The 23,383-nt window shown below is 56.8% G+C and overlaps 2 protein-coding genes across 2 annotated transcripts; both read right to left on the bottom strand.

Moving 5' to 3' along the window:
- Window positions 1–4,542: 4,542 nt before the first annotated feature.
- On the bottom strand, window positions 4,543–13,388 carry CPT1B (carnitine palmitoyltransferase 1B). Its single transcript, XM_049771753.1, has 18 exons — window positions 13,240–13,388; window positions 12,852–12,994; window positions 11,790–11,967; window positions 11,296–11,397; window positions 10,989–11,126; window positions 10,834–10,911; window positions 9,841–9,948; window positions 9,673–9,757; window positions 8,713–8,908; window positions 8,328–8,513; window positions 7,361–7,466; window positions 7,152–7,268; window positions 6,760–6,924; window positions 6,546–6,680; window positions 6,302–6,454; window positions 5,262–5,375; window positions 4,944–5,036; window positions 4,543–4,842 (listed from the first exon to the last, which is right to left on the bottom strand). The coding sequence occupies exons 1-18, from the start codon at window positions 13,378–13,380 to the stop codon at window positions 4,759–4,761; spliced, it is 2,322 nt and encodes a 773-aa protein (XP_049627710.1). The 5' UTR covers window positions 13,381–13,388; the 3' UTR covers window positions 4,543–4,758.
- Window positions 13,389–14,249: 861 nt separating this feature from the next.
- Window positions 14,250–18,007, bottom strand: CHKB (choline kinase beta). The gene is made up of 11 exons (XM_049771647.1): window positions 17,707–18,007; window positions 17,043–17,151; window positions 16,518–16,631; window positions 16,201–16,334; window positions 15,966–16,061; window positions 15,808–15,866; window positions 15,641–15,722; window positions 15,402–15,510; window positions 15,178–15,281; window positions 14,692–14,773; window positions 14,250–14,563 (listed from the first exon to the last, which is right to left on the bottom strand). Exons 1-11 carry the CDS (start codon window positions 17,922–17,924, stop codon window positions 14,489–14,491), a joined length of 1,182 nt encoding a protein of 393 aa, XP_049627604.1. The 5' UTR covers window positions 17,925–18,007; the 3' UTR covers window positions 14,250–14,488.
- Between the last annotated feature and the right edge of the window lie 5,376 nt (window positions 18,008–23,383).

Here is a 23,383-nt window from a genome sequence, read left to right as displayed (position 1 = left end):
GTGTGTTGCTGCTGTTTTTTGGGCCACATCTGGTGGCGCTCAGGGGTTTCTCCCGGCTCTGCACTCAGAGATCGCCCCTGGCTCGGGGGACCCTACGGGCCGCCGGGGGACCGAACCACGGTCTGTCCTGTCCTAGGCCGGCGCCGGCAAGGCAGATAGATGCCTCCTAGTCCCGAGCCACCATTTTGGATATCCATATTCGTTTATTTTGACGAGGAGGGTTCCTGTGTCTCGTTTCACTTGGGGCAACGCTGCCAAGGGGCCAAGGCTCTCTCCTGGCACGCGCGGCCGCAGGGAACAAACACCGCGGGGCAGCCGGGGCCTGGGTGGCGCGAGCACCTGCCGCCCTGTGGCTTCAGCTCGGGAGGCAGCGATGGATCGCGACAGCAACGACGGTCGCCGGCGTTCTCGCAGAGGCGACCAGGGAGTTTTGGGGCTGAGGGCGAGGCGGGACCTGAGGGGCGGCGAGGTGGAGGCGTGCGGAGGGAGGGCGAGGCGGGAGCAGCCCCGGGCAGGGGGGGTCAAGGGCGGGCTCAGGGTCCGAGTGAAGAGTGCGCCGGGCCGTGAGGGGGAAGGACCAGCGGGCGAGGGAAGGTCTGGCTGGACGTGGGCGCAGCGCCGGGGCCTCGCTCACCTCAGCGCTCACCTCAGCTCCGGCAGCTCCGCGCCACGCGCCCGGCCTGCCTCAGGCACGCGCTTCCGCTCCCGGTCACGCCCACTTCCGGCGTTCGGCCCGCCCCGGCCCCAGCCTCCAGCCCCCATTGGCTGGCCCGGCTGGGAGGGCGGGGCTCGTGTTCGGCTGACGTCACTCTCACGCTCACTCGGGCTCGCGCCCTCGAGGTTGCTTGGCCAGAGGGGCGGGGGACTCGAGGCGCCAGGGCCTGGCCGGCTGTGGCCCGTGTGTCCCCGCAGCTCTTGGGTGTGAGCCAGGCCCCGATTGGGGAAGTCCAATGCCTGGGGTCTGGCCTTCGCAACTGTCGCGCATAGGGGGACACTTGGCCTCTGAGGAAGCTCAGGGAACCGAAGCGCGGTCCCGACTACCGAGCTCAGTACCAAGCACTAACCACCACAGGAGGACAGGGTGCAGGGGCCTCTGAGTTGTGCCCCCCCCCCACCCCCGTGAGGAGGCGAGATTGCAGCCTCTCTGAGGAGCACTGCGGGGCTGGGGCTTTCCTGAGCCACCTGAGGGGTACAGGCACCCCAGGGGCTCATGGGGTACCCAAGATCAAACTGGAGAGAACCTAAGACTGCCTTGACCTATGGGCTCTTTCCATCACCCCAAAGACTCTGCGTGCATTCATAGGGTGATGATCAGTCCAAAGGTGGCAGCAGAGGAGTGATGGGCGCTAGGAACCAGACTATTTAGGCTGTGTGTGTCTATGTGTGTGTGTGTGTGTGTGTGGGTGGGTGGGTGTGGGTGTGGGTGTGTGGGTGATGACAGTGGGGTGGCCAGGAAGTGGTGGTCCTGGAGAGGAACACTGTGGTGGCCCCCCTGGGTGCAGACTTGAGTGGGTTTGGCACTGGGCTGTATGGGAGTGAGTAGGTGCATCTTAGATGTACAAAATCTGTTTGTTTTTTGGCCACACCAAGGGCTCAGGTGTTATTCCTGACTCTGTGCTCAGAAATTAGTCCTGGTAGACTCGGGACCATATGAGATGCTAGGGATTGAACCTGGGTTGGCCACTTGCAAGGCCAACCCACTGTGCTATCGATTTGGCCCCTCACTCACAAATGTTGTCTTTAGGCCACACCCCACTGTGCTTAAGCCTAACTCCTGGCTCTGCACTCAGGAGTTCACTCCTGGCAGGCTCAAGGGACCATATGGGGTGCCAGTGATTGAATTATGGTTAACTATGCACAAGGCTAGTGCCTTAACCTCTGTATTATTGCCCTGGCTGCTTACAAATAGTTCCTGTAGGTAAACAAACATTTAAAAAGAAAATCACATTTTAGGACCCAGTGGCCACAAAGGGCAGTGTGTGTTATATTTTTGTGCCCCGCTTTGACAGAAGGGACCTGTCTAGCCTCCCAGTTTCTAATCCAGTGGCACCAAGTTCAGCTCTCCTCCCAGTCAGGCAGAGGGAAAACTGAGGATTCATGATCCCATCTGCTCAAACTCAGATGCTTTGGAAGTCAGTGTAGCCTTTAGGCCTGGCCACTGCACTCTGTGCTTCCCCTTAGGCTCCCACTACTGAGACCCCACGTCCTCCATTGTAGGAGGATCCTCCCACCTGTGCAGCCCTGGCTTTCCCTGTAGCAGGAATTATCCACCTTCTCATCCCTCCGTGACTGCACCCCATTCTCCTTCCATTTGTAGCCAGATGCCCGCCCTTAGGAGAGCCTGTCTGTGCCACCCTGTCTGAAATTGTTCCCTCCCTTACTGACTGTTCTCCTCAGCACTTATTACCATCTGACTTACTATATAATTTACTCATTCTTCTGGTTACTGCCTGTCTCCCTCCCCAGACTCTCAGCCCCATAGGGAGGGACTGTTTTCGCCAGCTCTGTTCACTGCTGTGAACAGCGCCTTCCGCACTGTGGCACTCAATAAGTACTTGCTAAGTAGATTATTCCAAGCCTCCTGCTTCACTGCCAGCCCCTTGGTCTCCTGATTCAGGCCTGCTTCACCAAGTCGTGAGCTTCATGGTACTTGATTGATTCCTAAGATTCAGGCAGAACTGATGCCCAGCTACTTCTGGGTCCTCAGCCCAGGCTGAGTGCTGAGATTTAGTCTCATCCAGGTGGTGAGACTAATGGTTTTGGGTTTTTTGTTTTTTTGGAGGGACCACACCTGGCAATGCTCAGGGTTAACTCCTGGCTCTACATGTAGGAATTACCCATCAGATTTGGAGGGACCAAACAGGAGACTGTAACTCTACCCTGGATTTAGGTGTAGCTACCTGAGACCCACCCATTTCTGGGAGGGGTCTTGGGAACCAGATATTATGTGTGACCTTACCTGCAAGACCCCGCCCATTCCTGGGAGGGGTCTTGGAAAAGGTAGATAAGCCTTTGAGCCAGGGGATTAGGGTTTTCTGCCCTGCTGGGCTCTCTGGCTTTTGGATCTTTGCCTCTTTTGGTTTTGGACCAGCATGGAGGTCAAAGGAAGATGGCTGGAAGGAATTAAGATGCAGGGTAGCTAAGAATGGCTGAATGCTTGAAAGGTTATGAGATAGGCCACACACATGTGGTGAATAGGGCATGAATAAAGTTGATGCTTCCTGATGCCTGCCTGTGAGTGAGTTCAATACCCGTCGCTTTCCTGGACCCCCGATGAAGCCACGTGGCCGGGGCCTAAGGACAAGGGCTCCATCCACCTCCATCCATCACCATCCTTATCCATCTTTAATTATTTGATTCTACAGAGACCAGGAATTGAACCCAGGTTGGCCCATGCCATGGAAGCACCCTACCTACTATACTATCTTTCCAGTCCCATGTTCCATAAAAACTACCTTTTGTTGGGGACAGAGAGGTAGTGCAAAGAGTAAGGAGTTTGCCTTGTATGTGGCCAACCCCGGTTTAATCCCCAGCATGGCATATGGTTCCCTCGTAAGCACTTCCAGGTTGTGATTCCTGAGCACAGAGCCAGGAACAAGCCTTGAATATAGCCGGATTTGGACCCTTAATTAACTCCCCACCCCCAAAAAAAATCCCCAAAAACAAACTCTTTGGTTTACTTTTAGCTTTTTTTTTTTTTAAGCAGTTTATTTATTTATTGGTTTTGGGGCCATACCCGGCGATGCTCAGGGGTTACTCCTGGCTCTGTGCTCAAAAATTGCTCTTGGCAAGCTCGGGGGACCATAATGGGATGCCAGGAATCAAACCGGGTCCATCCTGGGTTGGCCATACACAAGGCAACTGCCTTACCCCTGTGCTATCTCTCTGGCCCCTTCGTATTGTTTTAATAGAAACGCAGGGCTGGGGGCCGGGCGGTGGCGCTAAAGGTAAGGTGCCTGCCTTGCCAGCGCTAGCCTTGGACGGACCTCGGTTCGATCCCCCGGTGTCCCATATGGTCCCCCAAGCCAGGAGCAACTTCTGAGCGCATAGCCAGGAGTAACCCCTGAGTGTTACCGGGTGTGGCCCAAAAACCAAAAAAAAAAAAAAAAAAAAAAAAAAAGAAACGCAGGGCTGGAGAAATAATACAGGAGGCAAGGCACTACCTTTTCATGTAGATGACCTGAGGTTGATCTTGATTTAATCCCCAGCACCATGTATGGTCCCTCAAAAACTGTTAGAAGTAATCACTGAGCATGGAGTCAAGATAGTACCTGAGCTCTGTCAAATGTGGCTCCAAAACAAGACAGAAAAAAAAAGTGACCTGGTGGGGCTAGAAAGGTAGACAAAGGGAAGCAGCTCTGGCTGGGACCAGGTTAAGGTTCTGGAGTAAGAACTTATGCCAAGTCCATGGTGGATGTGGACAGTGACTTTAGAGACATGTTCAGGGCAGGTCACAAGCCTCCTACAGGCCCCTTCCCTAGCCCTCTCTAACCACCTCTCTGGTCTGGGCTTGTTCCCACAGAAAACACAGGCATCGAAGGCTAAGAGAGAATTAGACAGCCTTATTTTTATTAGTATCCAGCAAGAAAAAAAATCAAACTTCCCTCCCTGCTCCAACCCCACCTCCACCACCAAGGCCTTGGGGAGCATCCACGACCCATCTGTGCCCATCCCCACAGGTGTCACTGGAGCCTCAGCATGTGTGCATGGTGTCCCTTCAGGTACCAGGTGATGGGGCTGTTGGCACACTCTCAGCGCTCAGCTGTCGCTCTTGGAGTCTTTGAAGAGATTGGAAATGTCCACCAGAGCTTGACGGATGTGGTTCCCAAAGCGCTGGGCATTCTGTGGGAGCCAGAGTTCAGACCCAGCTCTGAGAGACACATACCCTGGGGAGTGCACACCCTTTCTTGCCCCTCCTGTGGCCCCAGTGGGCAGTAACTCACTGTCTCTGAGCTGGAGAACTTGCTGGAGATGTGGAAGAACATGGTGTTTTCACCTGCGATCATGTAGGAAACCCCATAGCCATCGTCTGCCACCTATGCCAGTGTGAGGGGAAGTTTCAGAAGAGTGTGAAAACCAGAGCCCCTGTCCCAGGATATCAGCTGTGGGTGTGGGATGCTGGCAGGGACAGTCTGCAGGGTCCGAGCTTCCCTTCCCATTTGCACACAGTGCTCCCATCTCTCTGTGGGCCTTCAAGTTTCCACCCGCCACAGAAGCTCCTGAGGCTGGTCCTTCCCAGTACCTCTAGCAAGGGTACTCACAGGGCCAAAGCCACCTCCAGCGCCCAGGTGATTGGGGTACTGTTTTGGGTCAAACATGCCAATCTGGAATTGAGTGGTCTGGCTGGTAGAGAGGCGCCAGGGTTCCGAGAGGACCTGCAACAGGGAGGTCATAGAGTCTGGCCCCACATGAGTATGCTCAGCACATGCTCCCTAACAGTAGGGGCTGGAGCACCTGCTGAGCCTGACACTGCGGTGGCCGACAGAAAATGTAAACATGAGTGGAGCCTAGGATCCCATGGCCCCTACTCCCGGCCCTGTATTTTTTTTGTTTGTTTGGTTTTGGTTTTTGGGTCACACCGGCAGCACTCAAGGGTTAATCCTGGTTCTGCATTCAGAAATCGCCTCTGGCAGGCTCAGGGGACCGTATGGGATGCCGGGATTCGAACCACCGGGATTCAAACCACCGTTTGTCCTGAACTGGCTGCGTGCAAGGCAAACACCCTACTGCTGTGCTATCTCTTCGGGCCCAGGTTTTTTTTTTTTTTTTTTTTGTTTTGTTTTTTTTTTGTTTTTTGTTTTTTGGATCACACCCGGTGACGCTCAGGGGTTACTCCTGGCTATGCGCTCAGAAGTCGCTCCTGGCTTGGGGGACCATATGGGACGCCGGGGGATCGAACCGCGGTCCGTCTCCTAGGCTAGCGCAGGTAAGGCAGGCACCTTACCTCCAGCGCCACCGCCCGGCCCCGGGCCCAGGTTTTTTTTTAACCACCACAGCTATAGTGGCATCTTAGGGCTCAATGACCTGCCTATGACCCAGTCTCTTCTCCCACCCCATCTTGCCCCGGCCCCTCCCACAGCTCCTGGCACCCTGCACATCCCTCCTCCATGTCTGCACCAAGAAGGCCCCTCCCCTGGCTACTCAGATACCTCCCTCAGCTTTGCTCACTTCCCTGCTCTACAATGACATTCTGAGATGGTACCAGGACCACAGCCCGGTGGGGAATGAGTCTCAGGAAAGTTGGGGAGCTGAGAAAGAGCTGAGACACTTAGAGACAATAGGAGGCCTTGGCCACACTGACCTGAGCCAGGAAGGGGGAATTGACCCCTAGGAACTTGGAGACCACATAGAGACAGAAGAGGTGCCTGTCAATCCCAGCCCCTGTCATGGCTAGGCGGTACATGTTCTGGTGCTTCTCCGCAGCTTTCCGGAAGAGGTCGATGAGGTCCGGTTTCTAGAACCAGAGTGGAGAGGGGAAGAACAGCCTGACTCAGGTGGATGGGAAATGCAGGGGCTACTCCAGGGGGCTGCAGGGCAGGACTCACCAGGACATTTCCCTTCATCATGGCCTTAACAAAGGCGGTGGACTCCATGGTACAGGAACGAACGGTCTCGGTCCGTCCCTCCCGAAACATTCTTGTCATCGAGGCTTCATAGGTTAGGCAGAGCTTGCCCCTGTCCTAGGAAGCACAGAAGAGAGAATCCAGCAGGTGGATGGACCCATGGTCACGTGCCCACTGGGTGGCCGGTGGCACCTACCCGGAAGTGGGCCAGCTGCAGGGCGATCTGCACGAAGGCGTCTGGGCTGGTGCGGCACTTCTTGATGAGACCTTTGCCAAAAGGCAGGAACTGGAAGCAGTAGAGCTCCACATCGTCTGCCAGTGCCCTGGCCACCTGGTAGGACTGCTCAATGACCTCTTGGCACTGCCGAGACACACAGGGGGTCAGCTAGGAGCAGATCTCTGAGGGGTGACTAGGCCTGCCAGGTCTCAGAAGAGGCCTAGGACAACCAGGCCAGGCTGAGCTTTAAGAGGGACGGGGCTTAAGAGGGCATCTGGAGCCATGCACTCTAACCACTGACATCTCCTGACTGCTGAGTGTGGGGCCAGGCGAAGGGGAGAAGTGGTAGAAGGCCCCTTATCATTGCCCACCTCATCAGGGATGTCCCACTGCAGCCGCTGGGGAGGCGCCAGCATAGGATTGGGGTTGCCCAGGCAGTGTCCAGTATCCGAGTAGCCCAGGTGGAAAGTGTCAGTGGCCAGAGCGAACTGCAGGGAGAAAGTCAGGCTGTGAGATGACTGCTGTCCTTCCCCTTGCTCTCTGGTCTATTCCCAATCAGGCTCCTTCCTAAGCTGGTTACCTCCCAGAGGTGCCCGATGATGGGGGCATCTGCCCACGCATGCTCCGTGTTGAGGCCCAGCTTGCCATTCTTGAAGGCAATGAGTGTGAAGGACTTGTCGAACCACCTGTGGGAGGAAAGGGCAGTGATGCTGGGGGCTAGGGGATGGCTGTTTGTGTGTGTGTGTGTGTGTGTGTGTGTGTGTGTGTGTGTGTTTGTGTGTGTCTGGGTGTAGTAGAAGCCTCATGCCCCAATCCTGAGGGATTGGGGAAGGCGGCAGATCCGTAAGTAACACTGACACAGGAAAGAATCCACACAGGTTAGGGAGATCAAACAGATTTAGGATTTTTTTTTTTTTTTTTTTTTTTTTTGGTTTTTGGGCCACACCTGGCAGGACTCAGGGGTTACTCCTGGCTGTCTGCTCAGAAATAGCTCCTGGCAGGCACGGGGGACCATATGGGACACCGGGAATTTGAACCAACCACCTTTGGTCCTGGATGGGCTGCTTGCAAGGCAAACGCTGCTGTGCTATCTGTCCGGGCCCCAGATTCAGGAATTTCTACCACAAGCTATCTGCCAGCAGGCAGCTGTGGGACTGAAACTGGAAAATGTCTCTCTGCTTGGAGTTGTTCTCTCTCTCTTTTTTTTTTTTTTGGTTTTTGGGCCACACCCAGCGATGCTCAGGGGTTACTCCTGGCTGTCTGCTCTGAAATAGCTCCTGGCAGGCACGGGGGATCATATGGGACACCGGGATTCGAACCAACCACCTTTGGTCCTGGATCGGCTGCTTGCAAGGCAAACGCCGCTGTGCTATCTCTCTGGGCCCTGCCCGGAGTTCTTTATTGGAAAGAGTAGGTCCACTTCCATGAGTGGAGAACGGTTGTGGTAGGGGCCCATCCAGAGGTACTTCCTGCCCAGGAGAGATAAGCAGATGCAAAGTATTATCCAGAATAAAGCAAGAACCGGTGGGGTGGGGGACGGGCCACACCTGTTGTAACAGTTGCCGTGCAGCAAGGCTTTGCCGTAGAGGCTGAGGCTGGCCTCTTCGTCGGGGTTGTACTGGTGAGACTCCTCGTCCAGGGCCACGAAGAAGGCAGCACGCTCAATGGCATCCAGGGCCACCCTGTTCTTGCCACAGCTGAAGAACTTGCAGCGTGCTTGCGCCCACTCCTCTCTGGGGGCACAGGGCAGGGGGAATCTGCTGGCTGCCACAGGTGGCCACCCGGGTAAGTCCCCCCCGCAGCATGGTCTCACAGCCATCTCCCAGTGGGAAGAAGGCAGTGGCTTTGTGGGAGGCAGGTCCTGGGGTGAAGGGATGTCTGTCCTCCCTCACTGTGGCCCCTGCCTCTCTCGTGGGGGTGGGGTGCTGCTACCTTCCCCCCGCTGTGAGGGCAGCCAGCTTCTCCTCCCCGGGCTGTGGTGGAGATGGGTCATCCAGGATCCTCTGGAACTGCATCTCCAGGTCGCGTGGCTTGAGCAGGCTGGAGCCATTGTAGAGCCACAGCTTGTAGAAGCGGCCTTTGTGGTACACAGCCACGTGCCGACTCTCCTTCAAGTGCTGCAGCAGGTCTAGGGTGGGGCCAAAGCTGAACTGAGCGCCAACACCGCAGATGTTCCACCTGGTGCTAGCAGGCCCTGGTCTCCAGAGTCTAGGGACCCCGTCCCAGGGTGGGCGGGAAGGGGCCTGTGCCAGGGCTTCCTATATCTGGGCTAGAACAGACCCAGGAGGTGTTTTTTTTTGGGGGAGCGGGGCCTCATTCAGCAGTGATCAGGGCTTACTCCTGGATCTGAGCTCAGGAATCACTCCTGGTGGGGCTTGGGGGACCATATATGGCTGCCTGGGATCAAACCCGGTTCAGCCACGTACAAAGCAAATGCCCTGCCCATTGTGCTATTGCTCAGGCCCCCAGGAGGTGGTGTTTTTTTGGTTTGTTTTGGTTTATTTTGGAGGGAGCTCATACCCAGTAGTGCTCAGGAATTACTCCTGGCTCTGTGCTCAGGAATTACCACTAGTAGTGCTTGGGAGACCTTATGGAATGCAGGTAATCAAACCTGGGTCAACCGCATGCAAAGCAAATGTCCTACCAGCTGTGCTATCGCTCAGAATTTCTTGGGAGTGATACAAATAGTCCCAGTGGCTCCCACCAGACCCCCAGGTCAGTCCCCCACCCCTGACCCCAGGCATTTGCAGCAATCTCTCCGTAGCACCATGAGTTCCTAGAGTTGGGGGGCAGCTTTCTGACAGGTACGGCACTAGCGTAGCGCTTTAAGCAGCAGCTGTCTTGGATCAGCTGCCAACTTTCATGGTGACGGAACCCAGCAACGTTCCACACCTGTGTCCTTGCCAGGGATGCGGGTGGTGTTGAACATTCGCTCCATCTGGTAGGAGCACATGGGTACGATGCCCAGTGCCATCACCTGGGGAGGAAGCCCAGCACGGCTCAGACAGTCTGCCCCAGCCCGCCCCTACCAGACCAAACCCTCACCCCAGCACAACTCACAGGCTTGATCTCTTCACGATCCAGTTTACGGCGATACAATATCATGGCGTGGACAATGTTACCCAGGCGAGCGGCCTGCACCTCTGTGTTCGTGATGAGCACAAAGTCCTACCGAGAAAAAAAGAGCAGGACCTGCAGGGAGCTGGGACAGGTGGATGCAGCAGCCACACTCCCTCACAGGAGCCCTCAGTGACCTGTTCCTCTCTTGGGTCCTTTGCATGCCGACAGATGAAGTGCCTGAGACACACCCCTTGCTCCTCTGGCCCCCATGGGTCTCTTAGCTTTTTTGGTTGTTTTTGGGCCACCCCCGGCGGTGCTCAGTGGTTACTCCTGGCTCTGCACTCAGAAATTGCTCCTGACAAGCTCTGGGGACCAGATGAGGTGCTGGGGATCACACTGGGTCTGCCCCGGGTGGTTTGCGTGCAAGGCAGGGTTAGGTTAGCCCTACCACTGTGCAATCACTCAGGCCCCTCCCATGGGTCTCTGAGCTGCTTTCTATGCCCACTTTGTATTTACAATTGTTTGGAAAGGGGCATGCCAACACTAAAAAGATGATTCTGGACCTCTGATTCACACAGAAAGGCAGCACACTGCTCAGAGCCCACTGTGGGCTTCAGGAGAGAAGATGAGCTCCCTGTGTAGACCACCCACACCTAGTCTTTTGTGTAGAGCAGGGGAGGAGCACAGGGCTGCTGATAGACCTAGATCCGTAGAACAGCACATTGGGAGGCATGCTGAACAGAGTTCCTGTGGCCACAGAGCCTGTGCTGAGCGGACAGCTGGCCCAGGAGGCCTCCGTGGGGGAGCACCAGTGGGGTCTCCAAGACCCCTAGGTTCTCAGTACGCCCATCGCTCCTCAGCTACTTCCTGACCATTCCAGAATTCCCCTCACTTAAGAACCCCCGGTTCCCGTGGCATCTGCCACCAGGGTCCTTGCCCTGAGCCCTGAAGCCAGGGACGAAGCTGATCATGCAGGGCACATGGGACTCTCACCATGGCATAATAGTTGCTGTTCACCATGAGGGGGCTCCGGCCTCGAAGATAGATAAATTCTTCCCACCAGTCGCTCACCTGTAGGCCAGAGGGGGCGGTAAGAGCCATGGCGGGTAGGGGCACAGGAAGCTGCCCAGGAGACAGGAGGAACTCACATAGTTTGTGGCCCACCAGGACTTGAGAATGAGAAGCCTCTGCAGCTTGTTGGCAGTTTTGTTTTGGAACTCCTTGGCCAGATTTTCCATGCGGTCAAATTCCTCGTCATTTAACAGGGGGCGCACAGACTCCAGGTACTGCACAGTCAGGGTATCTGCTGTCAGTGTGGGACCAGCAGGGACAATTGCCTCTGTCTGACCCTCTGTCCGGATCCTCCATCCCCCGCCTTGGCCCCTTCCCTAAAGCCGCCTGTCGGCAGGATATGGGGCCCTTCAGGTGAACAGACTCTTTGGGTTTGGCCCTCACCCGCTGGATCGTGGCTGACACTTTGGGCACAGGGAGCTTGGGCAGGGATGACTGGAAGCTGTAGAGCATGGGCTTCCGGCTGGACAGAAGGCGGACACAGATCTGGAGGCACAAAGTAGGGCCAGAGAGGGAGGGAGGACAGGAGGGAAGGCGTTTGGCGTTTGCGTCGCGCACGGCCAGCCTGGCTCTGACTCCTGCACCACACAGGGGCCCTAAGCCCTGCCAGGAGTGAGCCCTGAGCACTGCGGGGTGTGGCCCAGACACCCAACACATGAACCAAAAAAACCCCAAACCAACCAGTGAAGCAAACAAGTAGAATGAAGCAGAGAGTGTTGCAATGAAGCCATGTGAAATGCTAACCCAGACCCTAGCAACCAGCACAAACAGTCCCACACAGGTCCTGGTCTTGCCAGCCTCTCCCTCAAGCTCTGCCCAGACCTGGGTGCCCTGGGGCCTCAGACCACTGCCCCAGCCCATGTCTCGTGTTTGCTCACAGCCCAGACTTTGGTGAAGCGGCTGGTCTGGCCGTGCATCTCAAACATCCAACCGTGGTAGGAAAGCAGCACTTTCAGCGACTTGCGGAAGAAGAAGATGCCCGTCATCCACAACCCCGTGGAGAAGATGGCGATGCTGACCAACTCCCGTGTCTGCTCCACCTGCAAGGAGCTAAATCTGTGGAAGGGGGAAGAGGGCTCAGAGGGTGCCCTCCAGGACAGTGTGTGTGTGAGACTCTGCAGTCCTGGGAGCGATGGTGTGTGTGTGTGTGTGTCTAACTCTGCAGTCCTGGGGGCGGTGGTGTGTATGTGTGTGTGTCTCTGTAGTCCTGGGAGCGATGGTGTGTATGTGTGTTTGTGTGTGTGTGACTCTGCAGTCCTGGGAGTGATGGTGTGTGTGTGTGTGTGAGTGAGAGAGAGAGAGAGAGAGAGAGAGAGACAGAGACAGAGAGAGACAGAGAGAGACAGAGAGAGACAGAGAGAGACAGAGAGACAGACAGAGAGACAGAGAGACAGAGAGACTCTGCAGTCCTGGGAGCGATGGTGTGTGTGTGTGTGTCTAACTCTGCAGTCCTGGGGGCGGTGGTGTGTATGTGTGTGTGTCTCTGTAGTCCTGGGAGCGATGGTGTGTATGTGTGTTTGTGTGTGTGTGACTCTGCAGTCCTGGGAGTGATGGTGTGTGTGTGTGTGTGAGTGAGTGAGAGAGAGAGAGAGAGACAGAGAGAGAGAGAGAGAGAGAGAGAGAGAGAGAGACAGAGAGAGAGAGAGAGACAGAGACAGAGAGAGACAGAGAGAGACAGAGAGACAGACAGAGAGAGAGAGACAGAGAGACTCTGCAGTCCTGGGAGCGATGGTGTGTGTATGTCTGTGTGTCTGACTCTGCAGTCCTGGGGGCGGTGGTGTGTGTGTCTGACTCTGCTGTCCTGGGGGCGGCGGCCCAGCTTGGGAGGCACACTCGGAGCTGTGTCTCTCGCAGAGGGTCGGGGTGCGGGGCGGGCCGCCTTTTGGGATCTGTCCAGCTCCGGAGCCCTCTTCCCAGGGGGTTCCCCTGCAGCTGCTCACCCCCTGTCAGGGATCCACTTCTGGATGTAGGAGACCAGACCCAGGGAGATATCCACATCGAAGTAGGAGGAGCCCACGGTTGCCATGGTGACGGCCAGCCAGCCGGAGGGGCTGCCGGGGTACACGCCCCGGAGGACGCCATTCTGGGGAGGCAAGAGGCGGGAAGTCGGCCCCCTTCCCTGGCTGGCTGCCTGCCTGCCCGCCCGCCCGCCCGCCCGCCCGCCCGCCCGCCCGCCTGCCCGTCCCCGGTCCCGCTCCTGCAGCGCCTGCCGGCCGAGTGTCCCCCGGAGCCGGCCGCCCCGCGCTGCCCTGCCCTGCCCTGCCCTGCCCTGCCCTGCCCTGCCCTGCCCAGCAGCCGCCGGCTCTGCGCCCGGGCCCCCGCGCCCACCTTGATCCGGATCAGGCGCTTCTTCCAGGAGTTGACCCCCGACAGGTAGATGTGCTTCAGCGCCTCCCGACTCAGCCGGAAGTCGACCCCGTCCGGGGTCACTGTGAACTGGAAGGCCACGGCCTGGTGCGCCTCCGCCATGCTGGGGCTCGGCCGGCACCTGCGAGGGGCAAGAGGGGGCGCGGGCAGGCTCCGGCTCACCCGCCCTGGCCCTGCCCCTGCCCGCGGCGGCAGACCCTGCCCGCCCCCGCGGCCGCCCCCCGCGTCCCCGCCCCGCCGCGGCCGCCCGGCCCATCGCCCCGCGCCCACCCACCCGCGACCCCCGGTCCGCCAACGGCTGCGAGCCCCGGACCCTCGCGCGCCGCGTTCTGGGCCGCTCCGCCACAATGGTGCGGGGTTCGAGGCCTGCGGGCGGGCTGCCCCGCCGAGGCCGTGCAGGGGCGCCGCGACCCCGGGGCCACCGGCTGGACCCACTCGCGAGCGGGGCGGGCGGCGGACCCCTCACTCACGCCTCTGCTCACTCCTGCGGGTCCGCGTGCGGGCCGGCGGCTCTGGCCGTGTCCCCACGTCCTTCAGGCGGCCACTGCCCCGCCCTTCCCGTCCAGTCCAGGGAACCTGATCCCGGCTCCCAAATTTGGGTCGCGCAAACCGAGAAGGGGCGGGCCCAGAGCCCCCTCCCCTTTGGGCGGCCTGGGTGCCCGCGGAGAGGATTGCTCCAAGGACTGGGGATCCGAGGGCCCAGCGGCCTGCCCCCCAGGGCTAAAAATAGCCCAATATAGAGGAAAGGTCATGTTCATCCCTGTGGGCGCCAGGGGTGATGCCGCCGAAGCTCAGCTGCCGCTGCCGCTGGGACCCTCTGGCCCGCCCGTTCACTCCTAAGCAGCAGCCAAGGAAGAATAGGGGACCTGAGGTCAGGACCCCCCCCACACACCCACACCACCACCGCTAGCGCTGACCACCTGTGCTCCTCCCCAGTCCTTCCCAGCGCCCCACAGGACCACAGGACTCAGTGGGAGAAGAGTGTTTATTGCATGAAGGTGAACGAACAGTCCAGAGGTGCCCGCCTACTGCCCGCTCGCCACGGGACCAGCCGGCTCAAACTCGGGGAGAGGTCAGTGCCTCAGCCAGAGTGCCCAGGGCTGGCTGGGGCTCAGCCGGCTTGGTCCCCAGAGGGCTTCTGCTCTCTGCCCTCCCTCCAAGGTCCTGCCCTAGAGGCTGCAGAAGAACTCGGAGGTCAAGAACTCAGCAGTCAAGCTGAGGCGTGGAGGCTGGCCAGCTGACTCTTCTGCTCGAAGTAGAAATGGAAGCGAGACTGGGCATATTCCTGGGGAGGAAACCAATCTACGTGTGGGGCAGAGCCCAGAAACAGGCACCCAGACCCTTGGCCAGGGGACCCAGGCGTGTCCTTGTATTCCTGCCCTCCCCGCCTACTTCACACGTCCAGTTACTCACCAAGTAACCAAATTCTATGGTGGACATGGATGCCTGGAGGATGGACCAAAGGCCCCAGAAGAAATGGGAAGCCAGAGCATACCTGAGGGACGGAAAGAAAGTGAGGGGCTTGGAGCGCAATCGCCGGGTCCTCTGCTCCAAGTTAACCAATAAGCTCTAACTTTATCCTACTACCAAACCCTAATCCTGTCCTGCCGTCCGTATCTGGGGCTGTGGGGTCACATCAATGGTGCTCAGGGCTCTTTCAGGCAGTGCTTGGCGGGACCATGCATGGCAGTGATGAAACCGGGTTCAACAGTGTGGATGAATGTTCTTTGAGACCTGTGCTACTTCTTGGCTCCTGTCCTGCTCTTTCCACTCCCAGACTGGCCCCGCCTTACTTTGTACCAGGCCCTTCCTTGCAGCACAGGGCTTGAATAGCTACTGCTTCCTCACCCTCCCCCCTTCCCCTGTCTCTGCCCTTCCCTCCACCCCATTTTTTCTCACCGACTGACTTCTACCAGCAAATCTTCTTCCAGTTTCTTCTGCTCTTCTGGAGAGACGGCCTCACCTTTTTTAACCTCTGCCAGGTAATGACGAATGAAATGGAGCTGAGGTAAGAGAGGAGAGTCAGGAGCTGGAGAGCCTGTGCTCTTTTCCCCCAGCTAATAGCCCCTCTTCCTTTTCCTTCTAGACCTTCTCCCTCTCCGGGTTCTGGCCTATGCTTGTACCTGCTGTCTCCGGCTGGGGTAGTCACCGGTCTGTGCTTTGTAGAAAGGCCACTCCTCGTGTGTGTAATCATAAACCCATTCACAGAAATGGTTCCCAATGTCAAAGCCCCTGAGGAGGAGGAGGAGGAGGAGGGCACTTAAATCTGCAGAGACGCTGGGGGCCTGGGGTGCGGAGACATAATCCGGCCATCTGGCCTAGGCACTGTGGGGCTGACTGCAGGAGGCAAGGGCGTCCTCACCTGTAGTTATAGCTGCTGTACTCAAAGTCCACTAGCATGAGGTTATCGGCACTCTGTGGCTCTGAGAGCAGCAAGATGTTCCCTGGGAGACGGTGATAGATAAGGGCTGGGTCACCCCAGCGCCCTCCAGCGCCTTCCCCCGCTGGGATCCCCACGCTTTCTCCTACCTTCCTGGATGTCATTGTGGCAGAAGACTACCGGGGACGGGGTAGAGGACAACAACTTCCTGCAGGAAAACGGAGTGGCTGCAGGCCCATCTAGCCCTCAGCAGAACCTGCCTGGCTCCACCCCCTGCAGCATTCTCTCCTGATCCTGCCACCCTCACCTGAGGTTGCCCATTTCGTCCTTCAGGTTGTACATCTCCAGCAGATTCATCTGGGGGAGGCCAGTCAGGGGCAGGTCCTGGATCTGTTTAAGGTACCTGAAACCCGCCCGCCATCACCATAGGGTGTGTTTACTCCTGCCGCTCACTCCCTCCACACCCCTCCTCTCGTCCAGCCACACCTTGTAGCATTGGCCGGGATGAGGGTTCAGTGCAGGGGTCAGGGCTCCCGACTCACCGCTCCATGGTCCCAAACAGCCAGTGTGGCTCCTTGGTGAAAGGCATGTCCATGCCGTGGAACTGGGCCATCTTGGTGGCAATGGTGGCTGACAACACAGGATCTTGAAGTTCTCGCGTTCTCAGTGGTCGGCTCTGCACCCAGGAACCTATCAGGGTGTTGAGGGGGCTGGGGCAGGAGGGGAGGGTGGGGGAATGCGGGGAGGTCAGGGTCTCGGGGACTGGCCTCTAGCGGGGTGAGGGATGGATGCAAAGATACACGACGGGGTGGAGTGCAGGGCCGGGGCAGGAGGGGCCTCGGGGAGTTCGGGCTCATACTGGGATGTACTGCTCCAAACGCCCTTCGGGGAAGACTCCGTAGAGCTGGGGCCCCAGCGACCGCTCCGCAAGGATAGCGAACATCACACTCTCCAGAACCAAGGAGTCCACGCCCTGGAGGAAGGAAGGAAGGGAGGGAGGAAGGAAGGAAGGAAGGAAGGAAGGAAGGAAGGAAGGGAGGGAGGGAGGGAGGGAGGGAGGAAGGGAGGAAGGAAGGAAGGAAAGAAAGAGGGAGGGAGGGAGGGAGGAAGGGAGGAAGGAAGGAAGGAAGGAAGGAAGGAAGGAAGGAAGGAAGGAAGGGAGGAAGAGAGGAAGGGAGGAAGAGAGGAAGAGGGGAAGAGGGGAAGAGGGTGGCCCGGGGCCCACACTGCTGCTGCTACTGCTGCACCGCGCGGAAGCGGCTTAGTGCTGGGGTCCGGAGCAGCCAGGGCACAGAAGACCCGAGTGGTTCTACGGCTTGAGTCCCGCCAGGAGGCCAGCGAAAGGCAGAGCCCAACGCGCTCCACCACGGTCCTCGCGGCTCACCTGCAGGATGGCCCCGTACAGCCGCAGCAGCACCTCCCGGGGCTCCTCGCCGACGGTGGGGAGGTGGTCCGGAAGCGAGCATCGGAACAGCAGGTTGCTGAGGCCTCCGCTGCGGACGCAGGGCGCGTGCGTGCTCAGAAGCGGCCGGGCTCGCCCCTCCGGAGACCACGCCCACCCACCCGACCACACCCTGAAAACCACGCCCCTCTTCAAGCCACGCCCGAACCCAGTCCCCACAGGCCACGCCCCTCACCAACCAGAGGCCACGCCCTGTAAACCACGCCCCTCTGGGAAACCATGCCCAACGCCGACACCCAGGCCCACGAACCTCACCAACCAGAGGCCACGCCCTCTGTAAACCACGCCCAAAACAGAACCAGAGGGCCACGCCCCTCTGGAAAACCACGCCCAAGCCCAACCCCCAGAGACCACGCCCGCCCACCTCGTCCGGAGGCCACGCCCCTCTAGAAACCACGCCCAAGCCAGCCTCCAGAGACCACGCCCACACCTCCTCCAGGGACGCGCCTCCCCACCTACCCCGCCGAGGCCACGCCCTCCCCTCCCAGGCCCCGCCCCGGGGCGCCCTCCCGCCACAGCGCCGCGGGGCCCGAGCCGAGCCGCGCCGCGCCGCGCCGCCCCGCCCCAGCCCCCGCCCCAGCCCTACCTCACGGGCTGGACCCTGAGCTCCTCGGGCGGCACCCGGCGCCAAGCCCCACCCAGGAACTCCCGGCACCACTGGTGGGCTCGCTGCTCGGCGTCACGAGAGAGCGACGAGAAGCGCCGCCGGCTCGGGCCCACGCTCGGGCTCTGCTCCGAGCTCTCCTTGGCCCGGCGGCCCGCGACCACGCCGTCTCCGGCCACCGCCACCCCCTCGGTAGCCATGGCCTCCGAGGGTGCGGCCGGCCCAACGCCCGGCTCAGTCTCCTCCGGCAGGCCCGGCCCCTTCCGGCTGCCCTCGGCCCCGCTTCCGGCCCGCCTGCGCGTCGGAGCCTCGGGGCAGGCCCGGCCTCGCCGCGCGCTGACGGGCAATTCCCGCGCGCCGCGTTGGGCCCGCCCTCCCCGGGCCTCGGCCAATGAGCGCGCGCCTGGGTGGCGGGACTGCCCGCTGATTGGCCGCTGGGTGGGCCGCCTCCCGCGACGGAGAGACGGCCCGACCAATCAGGGGCCCGGAAGCCGTGGGGCGAGCGGCTGCCGCGGGTGGCGTTGCGGGAGCTGAGTCTGCGGCCCGGAGTCCCGCGTCCCGGAAGCTGCGGGCGAGCAATGGCTCAGAGTCGGGCTGCCGCGGCCTGCCCTCGGCTCTCCCTCGTTTCTGCGTCGGGCCAAGGGACGGCGCTGATGGCCCGGCTCACCCCAGCCCGGAGCCCGTTGCAGACCCGAGAGGGGGCGGCTCCGGCCTTGGAGCAGACCCTGGGGTGGGGCGGGAGCCCCTTGATTCTTTCGTCTTTAGTTTTTGTGCCACGCCAGGCGATGCTCGGGGTTAGTTACTCCTGGTTCTGTGCAGGCTCGGGGGGCCTCTGGGATTCCGGGGCTCGAAGCCAGGTCGGCCCAAGGCGAGACCAGTCCCCATCCTGCAGGCTAGGGGGTGCCCTTGTCCGTGCATGCCGCTTGCATTTCTGCTTCTACCCTGAGGACGACTCAAGGACTTGCAGCGTCAGCACCTCTTGGCCCTTTTTATTGTTTGGGGTTAAACGCCGGAGCCAAAATAGGCCAAGACAGGCCACATCGGCGACGCCGGGCATTCAGTGACGTCCCTTTCCCAAAGGGGTCCAGAGCCACTGACAAAATTACTGATTCGGGGCCCGAGAGATGGCGTTTGCCTTGCATGCAGAAGACAGTGGTTCGAACCCCAGCATCCCATATGGTCCCCGAGCCTGCCAGGAACAATTTCTGAGCTTAGAGCCAGGAGTAACCCCTGAGCGCTGCCGGATGTGACCCCCCCAAAAAAACAAAAAAAAATTACTGATTCACTTTGGAAATGGGCGTGCACAGACCGTTGAAGGGTTGTATAACACAGGGTTTGGGCTGACTCCTGCCCGGGTGTCTGAGCACCTGACCAGGTAGGTAGAATTTGATCTGCTGAAGTCAGGTGACAGATCCTCACCATGTCCTGTGGTCTCTTCTCAGATGCCAGTGCATGTGTGTCCCACTCAGCAATAGTCAGAGGCTACATTGTCCCTGATCTTTGGAATAATCGTTAAGGCAGAAAACCTGTGAGATTCTCCTGCCCTCCCCAGAGTGGCACATCAGAAAAAGCCTTTCAGGTGGGATCTCACCAAGGTGAAGACGGAGGGCCCGCCCATGGTGCATTGGGTGACCTGGTGACTGAATCTGCCGAGCAGGGCATTGTATGTCTGCTGCCCAGAGAAGACGCCTTGATCCACATTGTCTGCAAATCCTGCTGTAAAAATATACCCAGGACTCCTCCCCGGGCAAGGGTTGAAATTCCTGCGTTATTCAGGAATGGCCCTGCATTCCTAGACAAGGGAGGAACTCTGAAGAGAATCCTGGATTGGAGCTACAAAGCTCTCTGTTGCTCACCTTCATATGCATATGTTGCGATTTCCTCAAAAGTCCTCGGAAAGTTCGCTGGCTTACCAGGCTTCTAGTTTTTGTGGAAATAGGTTTTCCCAATTTCATACTAGTTCTGGGTTTATAAGAGGAATAGGGAATGTTTCCTACTGAAATGGTTTATGTAGCATTGGTACTACTTAATCCCTAAGTTTTGTTAGTTTTTTTTTTTTTTTTTTTTTTTTTTTTGGTTTTTGGGCCACACCCTGTGACGCTCAGGGGCTACTCCTGGCTATGCGCTCAGAAGTTGCTCCTGGCTTCTTGGGGGACCCTATGGGACGCCGGGGGATCGAACCGCGGTCCGTCCTAGGCTAGCGCAGCAGGCAAGGCAGGCACCTTACCTCCAGCGCCACCGCCCGGCCCCTTTGTTAGTTTTTTTTAATGGCTCAATGCCAGCATAGTTCTCAGGGACTACTCCTGGCTCTTTGCTTAGGGGCCACTCCTGGCTGTGTTAGGACGACTCTAACAGCCAGGGCTCAGACCCGGTCTCCTGCAGGCAAAGCATGCAGTTGAAATTAAGTTCTCTCTTGGGCCTTATGCTTAAATGTCAGCTACAAATTTCAATAAAGTGGTCTAAGGCTTAGTGCTATTTTTGGAAGATTCTGAGTTGGGTGTTTAGTTTCTCCATGGTCCCGGAAGTCACCAAGACTAGATCTGGCAGTGCTAGGGATCAGACTCGGCATCCTGTGTACCCCAGGCTTGGCTCTGGCCCTTTAAGCTCCGTTTTAAAACCAGAATTCAACTTTAATGGCTGCAGGGCCATTTAGATTTTCCTTTTTTTTCTTCCCTAGTTCCAGCTTTGATAATGGTAGGGTGTTTGCCTTGTAAGCAGATGACCTGGGAGAGCCCTGGTTCAATTCCTGGTATCCCAATATGGTTCCCCATCCTGCCAGGGGCGATTTCTGAGTGTATAGAAGGGGTCTCAAACTCAATTTACCTGGGGGCCGCAGGAGGCAAAGTCGGGGTGAGGCAGGGCCGCATAAGGGATTTCGCTTACCGAATATTCGCAATAAAAAACCGCATTAGTAAGAAAAAAAATAGCAAAAAATCGCATTAAACATTTGCATACCCCGAATGGAACTGCTCGGGGTATGCGAATGTTTAATGCAATATTTTTCTTACTAATGCGATTTTTATTGCAATTATTCGGTAAGTGAATAATGGCGAATATTGTGATATTTGAAGGCTGGCCGTGTGCCACAAAATGGGCCGCAAATGGCCTGCGGGCCACGAGTTTGGGACCCCTGGTGTAGAGCCAGGAGTGACCCCTGAGCACCTATGAGGGGCTGGAGAGATAGCATGGAGGTAAGGTGTTTGCCTTGCATGCAGAAGGATGGTGGCTCGAATCCCGGCATCCCATATGGTCCCCCAAGCCGGCCAGGAGTGATTTCTAAGTCTAGAGCCAGGAGTAACCCCTGAGTGCTGCCAGGTGTGACCCAAAAACAAAAAAACATAACAAAAAAAAAAGTGTTTCAAGGAATTGGTTCACTTAATCTAAGTTTTCAGATTTATTAGTAAAACATTTGCCATAGTTGAACCAGACAGATAATGTAGTGTGTAGCACTTGACTTGTACACGGCTGACCCGGTTTCATTCCCAGCATCCTATATGGTACCAAGTCGGACAGGAATGATCTCTGAGGGCAGAGTCAGGAGTAAGCCATGAGTACCACCAGGTGTGAAGCTCATCCAAAATAAGTAGTCTCTGGTATATTTTGGGGTGTTTTGGGGCCACATCTGGCTATGCTCAGGGCAATGTCTCCTGTCTCTGCACCAGGAATTATTCCTGGCTGTGCTTGGAAGAACATATGGGATGATGGGGGTTCATCCCAGTATGTGACCACAGCTACATGCAGAGCATGTAGAAAACCGCCTCCCTTCTGTACTCTCTCTCCTATCCCAGTCCATAGTATTATTATCCTTTAATATCTGTTGATTCTATAGTGATATTTTTGATTTTATACCTGATACTGGCCAGCTATATCTGCTTACTTTTTTCCTTGAGTAGTTTAACTAGAGGTTTTCACTTTATTGGCTTGTTCAGAGTCTGCTTTTTTTTTTTTTTTTTTTTTTTGTGGCTTTTGGGTCACACCCAGCAGTGCTCAGGGGTTATTTCTGGCTCCAGGCTCAGAAATTGCTCCTGGCAGGCACAGGGGACCATATGGGGCGCCAGGATTCGAACCGATGACCTCCTGCATGAAAGGCAAACGCCTTACCTCCACGCTATCTCTCCGGCCCCCCAGAGTCTGCTTTTGACTTTATTTTTCACAAGTGTATCTATAATTCTGTTTCATTGATTCTGTTTTATTATTTTGGTTTTTGGGTCCCATCCAGTGGTGCTTGGGCTCATTTATGGTGGTGATTTTTGTTTGTTTGTTTCTGCTTGGGGGGCATATCCAGCAATACTCAGGGGTTACTTGTGGCTCTGTGCACTCAGGGATTACCCCTGAGGCTCAGGGAACCATATGGGATGCTGGGCACTGAACCAGGACAAGCAAGGCAAGCACCCTACCCCCTGTACTATCACTCAGGCCCCACTCCTGGTGGTGCTTGGGGACCATGTGGTGCTATGGATCAAACTCAGTGCTCTGCATGCAAAGCATGTGCTCAAATCATTGAGTTATCTCTCTGGCCCAAGTTTTTTGTTTTTGTTTTTGTTTTGTTTTGGGGCCACACCCAGTGATGCTCAGAGGTTACTTCTGGCTATGCACTCAGAAATCGCTCTTGCTTGGGAGACATATGGGATGCCAGGGGATCGAACGACAATCTGTCCTAGGTCAGCAGTGTGCAAGGCCAATATCCTATCGCAGCATCACTGCTTAATAGCAGTGAGTTAATTTCTTGAGACAGCGAAAGTTTGAATTTCTTTTTTCATATACTTGGGTAATCTCTGATTATTAAAGCTTTCCCTTTAATCTGCCTACTCTCGTTGGATTTGAATTGAAATTTGTTTTGTATTTGTCACATCTCTCCTTTTCCTCTCTTTTCTGGTTTGTTGCAAGTCAGCCATTGAAGAGGTTGACTGATGAAGGGATGGAGGATGAGGTCTTTCCCCTCCAGCTTGGAGCATGCGTCTGCCACCCTGTTCAGCCGGCGGTTCTGAGGTGAAGCGGTGGGTGGGTAAACAGCTCGCAGACAGTCAGGCTTGTGGAAATATTAGCTTTATTCGGTGGACAAGACTGAAATCCAAAGCCTCAGCATCAGTTCCAGCCAAAAAGCCCCTCGCCTTCCACAGACCCTTGTTTTTATCCCCCAGAATCAGGTACCACCCAATGATGGGAGCAGAATCAGGTACCACCCTAGGTTGGGGGCAGAATGCCAGGTCACACCCTAGGGTAGGGCACAATCACCGACCAGGGTAGGGTCAGTAACATAATGATCCCATAAAATATTTACATACACAACAATTCCTCCATTTGTTTTTAGTAAACAATATTGTCTACAATTATTAAAGGAAAAACTAGTCAATAATAAAAGAACGGCTGTTTGCGTAAGTGCACCACAGAAAAATGTAAAGAAAAACTTCTAACCTAAACACAGGGTGTCTAAAGCCAGAAACATGTATCAAAGAATCAACTACAAGCTCCTGAGAAGATAAATCTAAGACGTACATAGATCCTTCGAAGAGACGTCAGAAAGGTTGTGTAGCAGGCGAGAAGAAGCACCTTTACTTTATTTGTTGTTGTTGTTGGTGGTGGTGGTAGTGGTTTTTGGTATTTGGTTTTTGGGTAACACCTGGCAGTGCTCAGGAGTTACTCCTGGCTCCATGCTCAG

The sequence above is a fragment of the Suncus etruscus genome, chromosome 4 (genome assembly GCF_024139225.1).
Source record: "Suncus etruscus isolate mSunEtr1 chromosome 4, mSunEtr1.pri.cur, whole genome shotgun sequence".
NCBI classification, from domain to species: domain Eukaryota; kingdom Metazoa; phylum Chordata; class Mammalia; order Eulipotyphla; family Soricidae; genus Suncus; species Suncus etruscus.
Note: the sequence above shows the minus strand (reverse complement) of the source record. Positions and strands in the feature narration are given on the sequence as shown.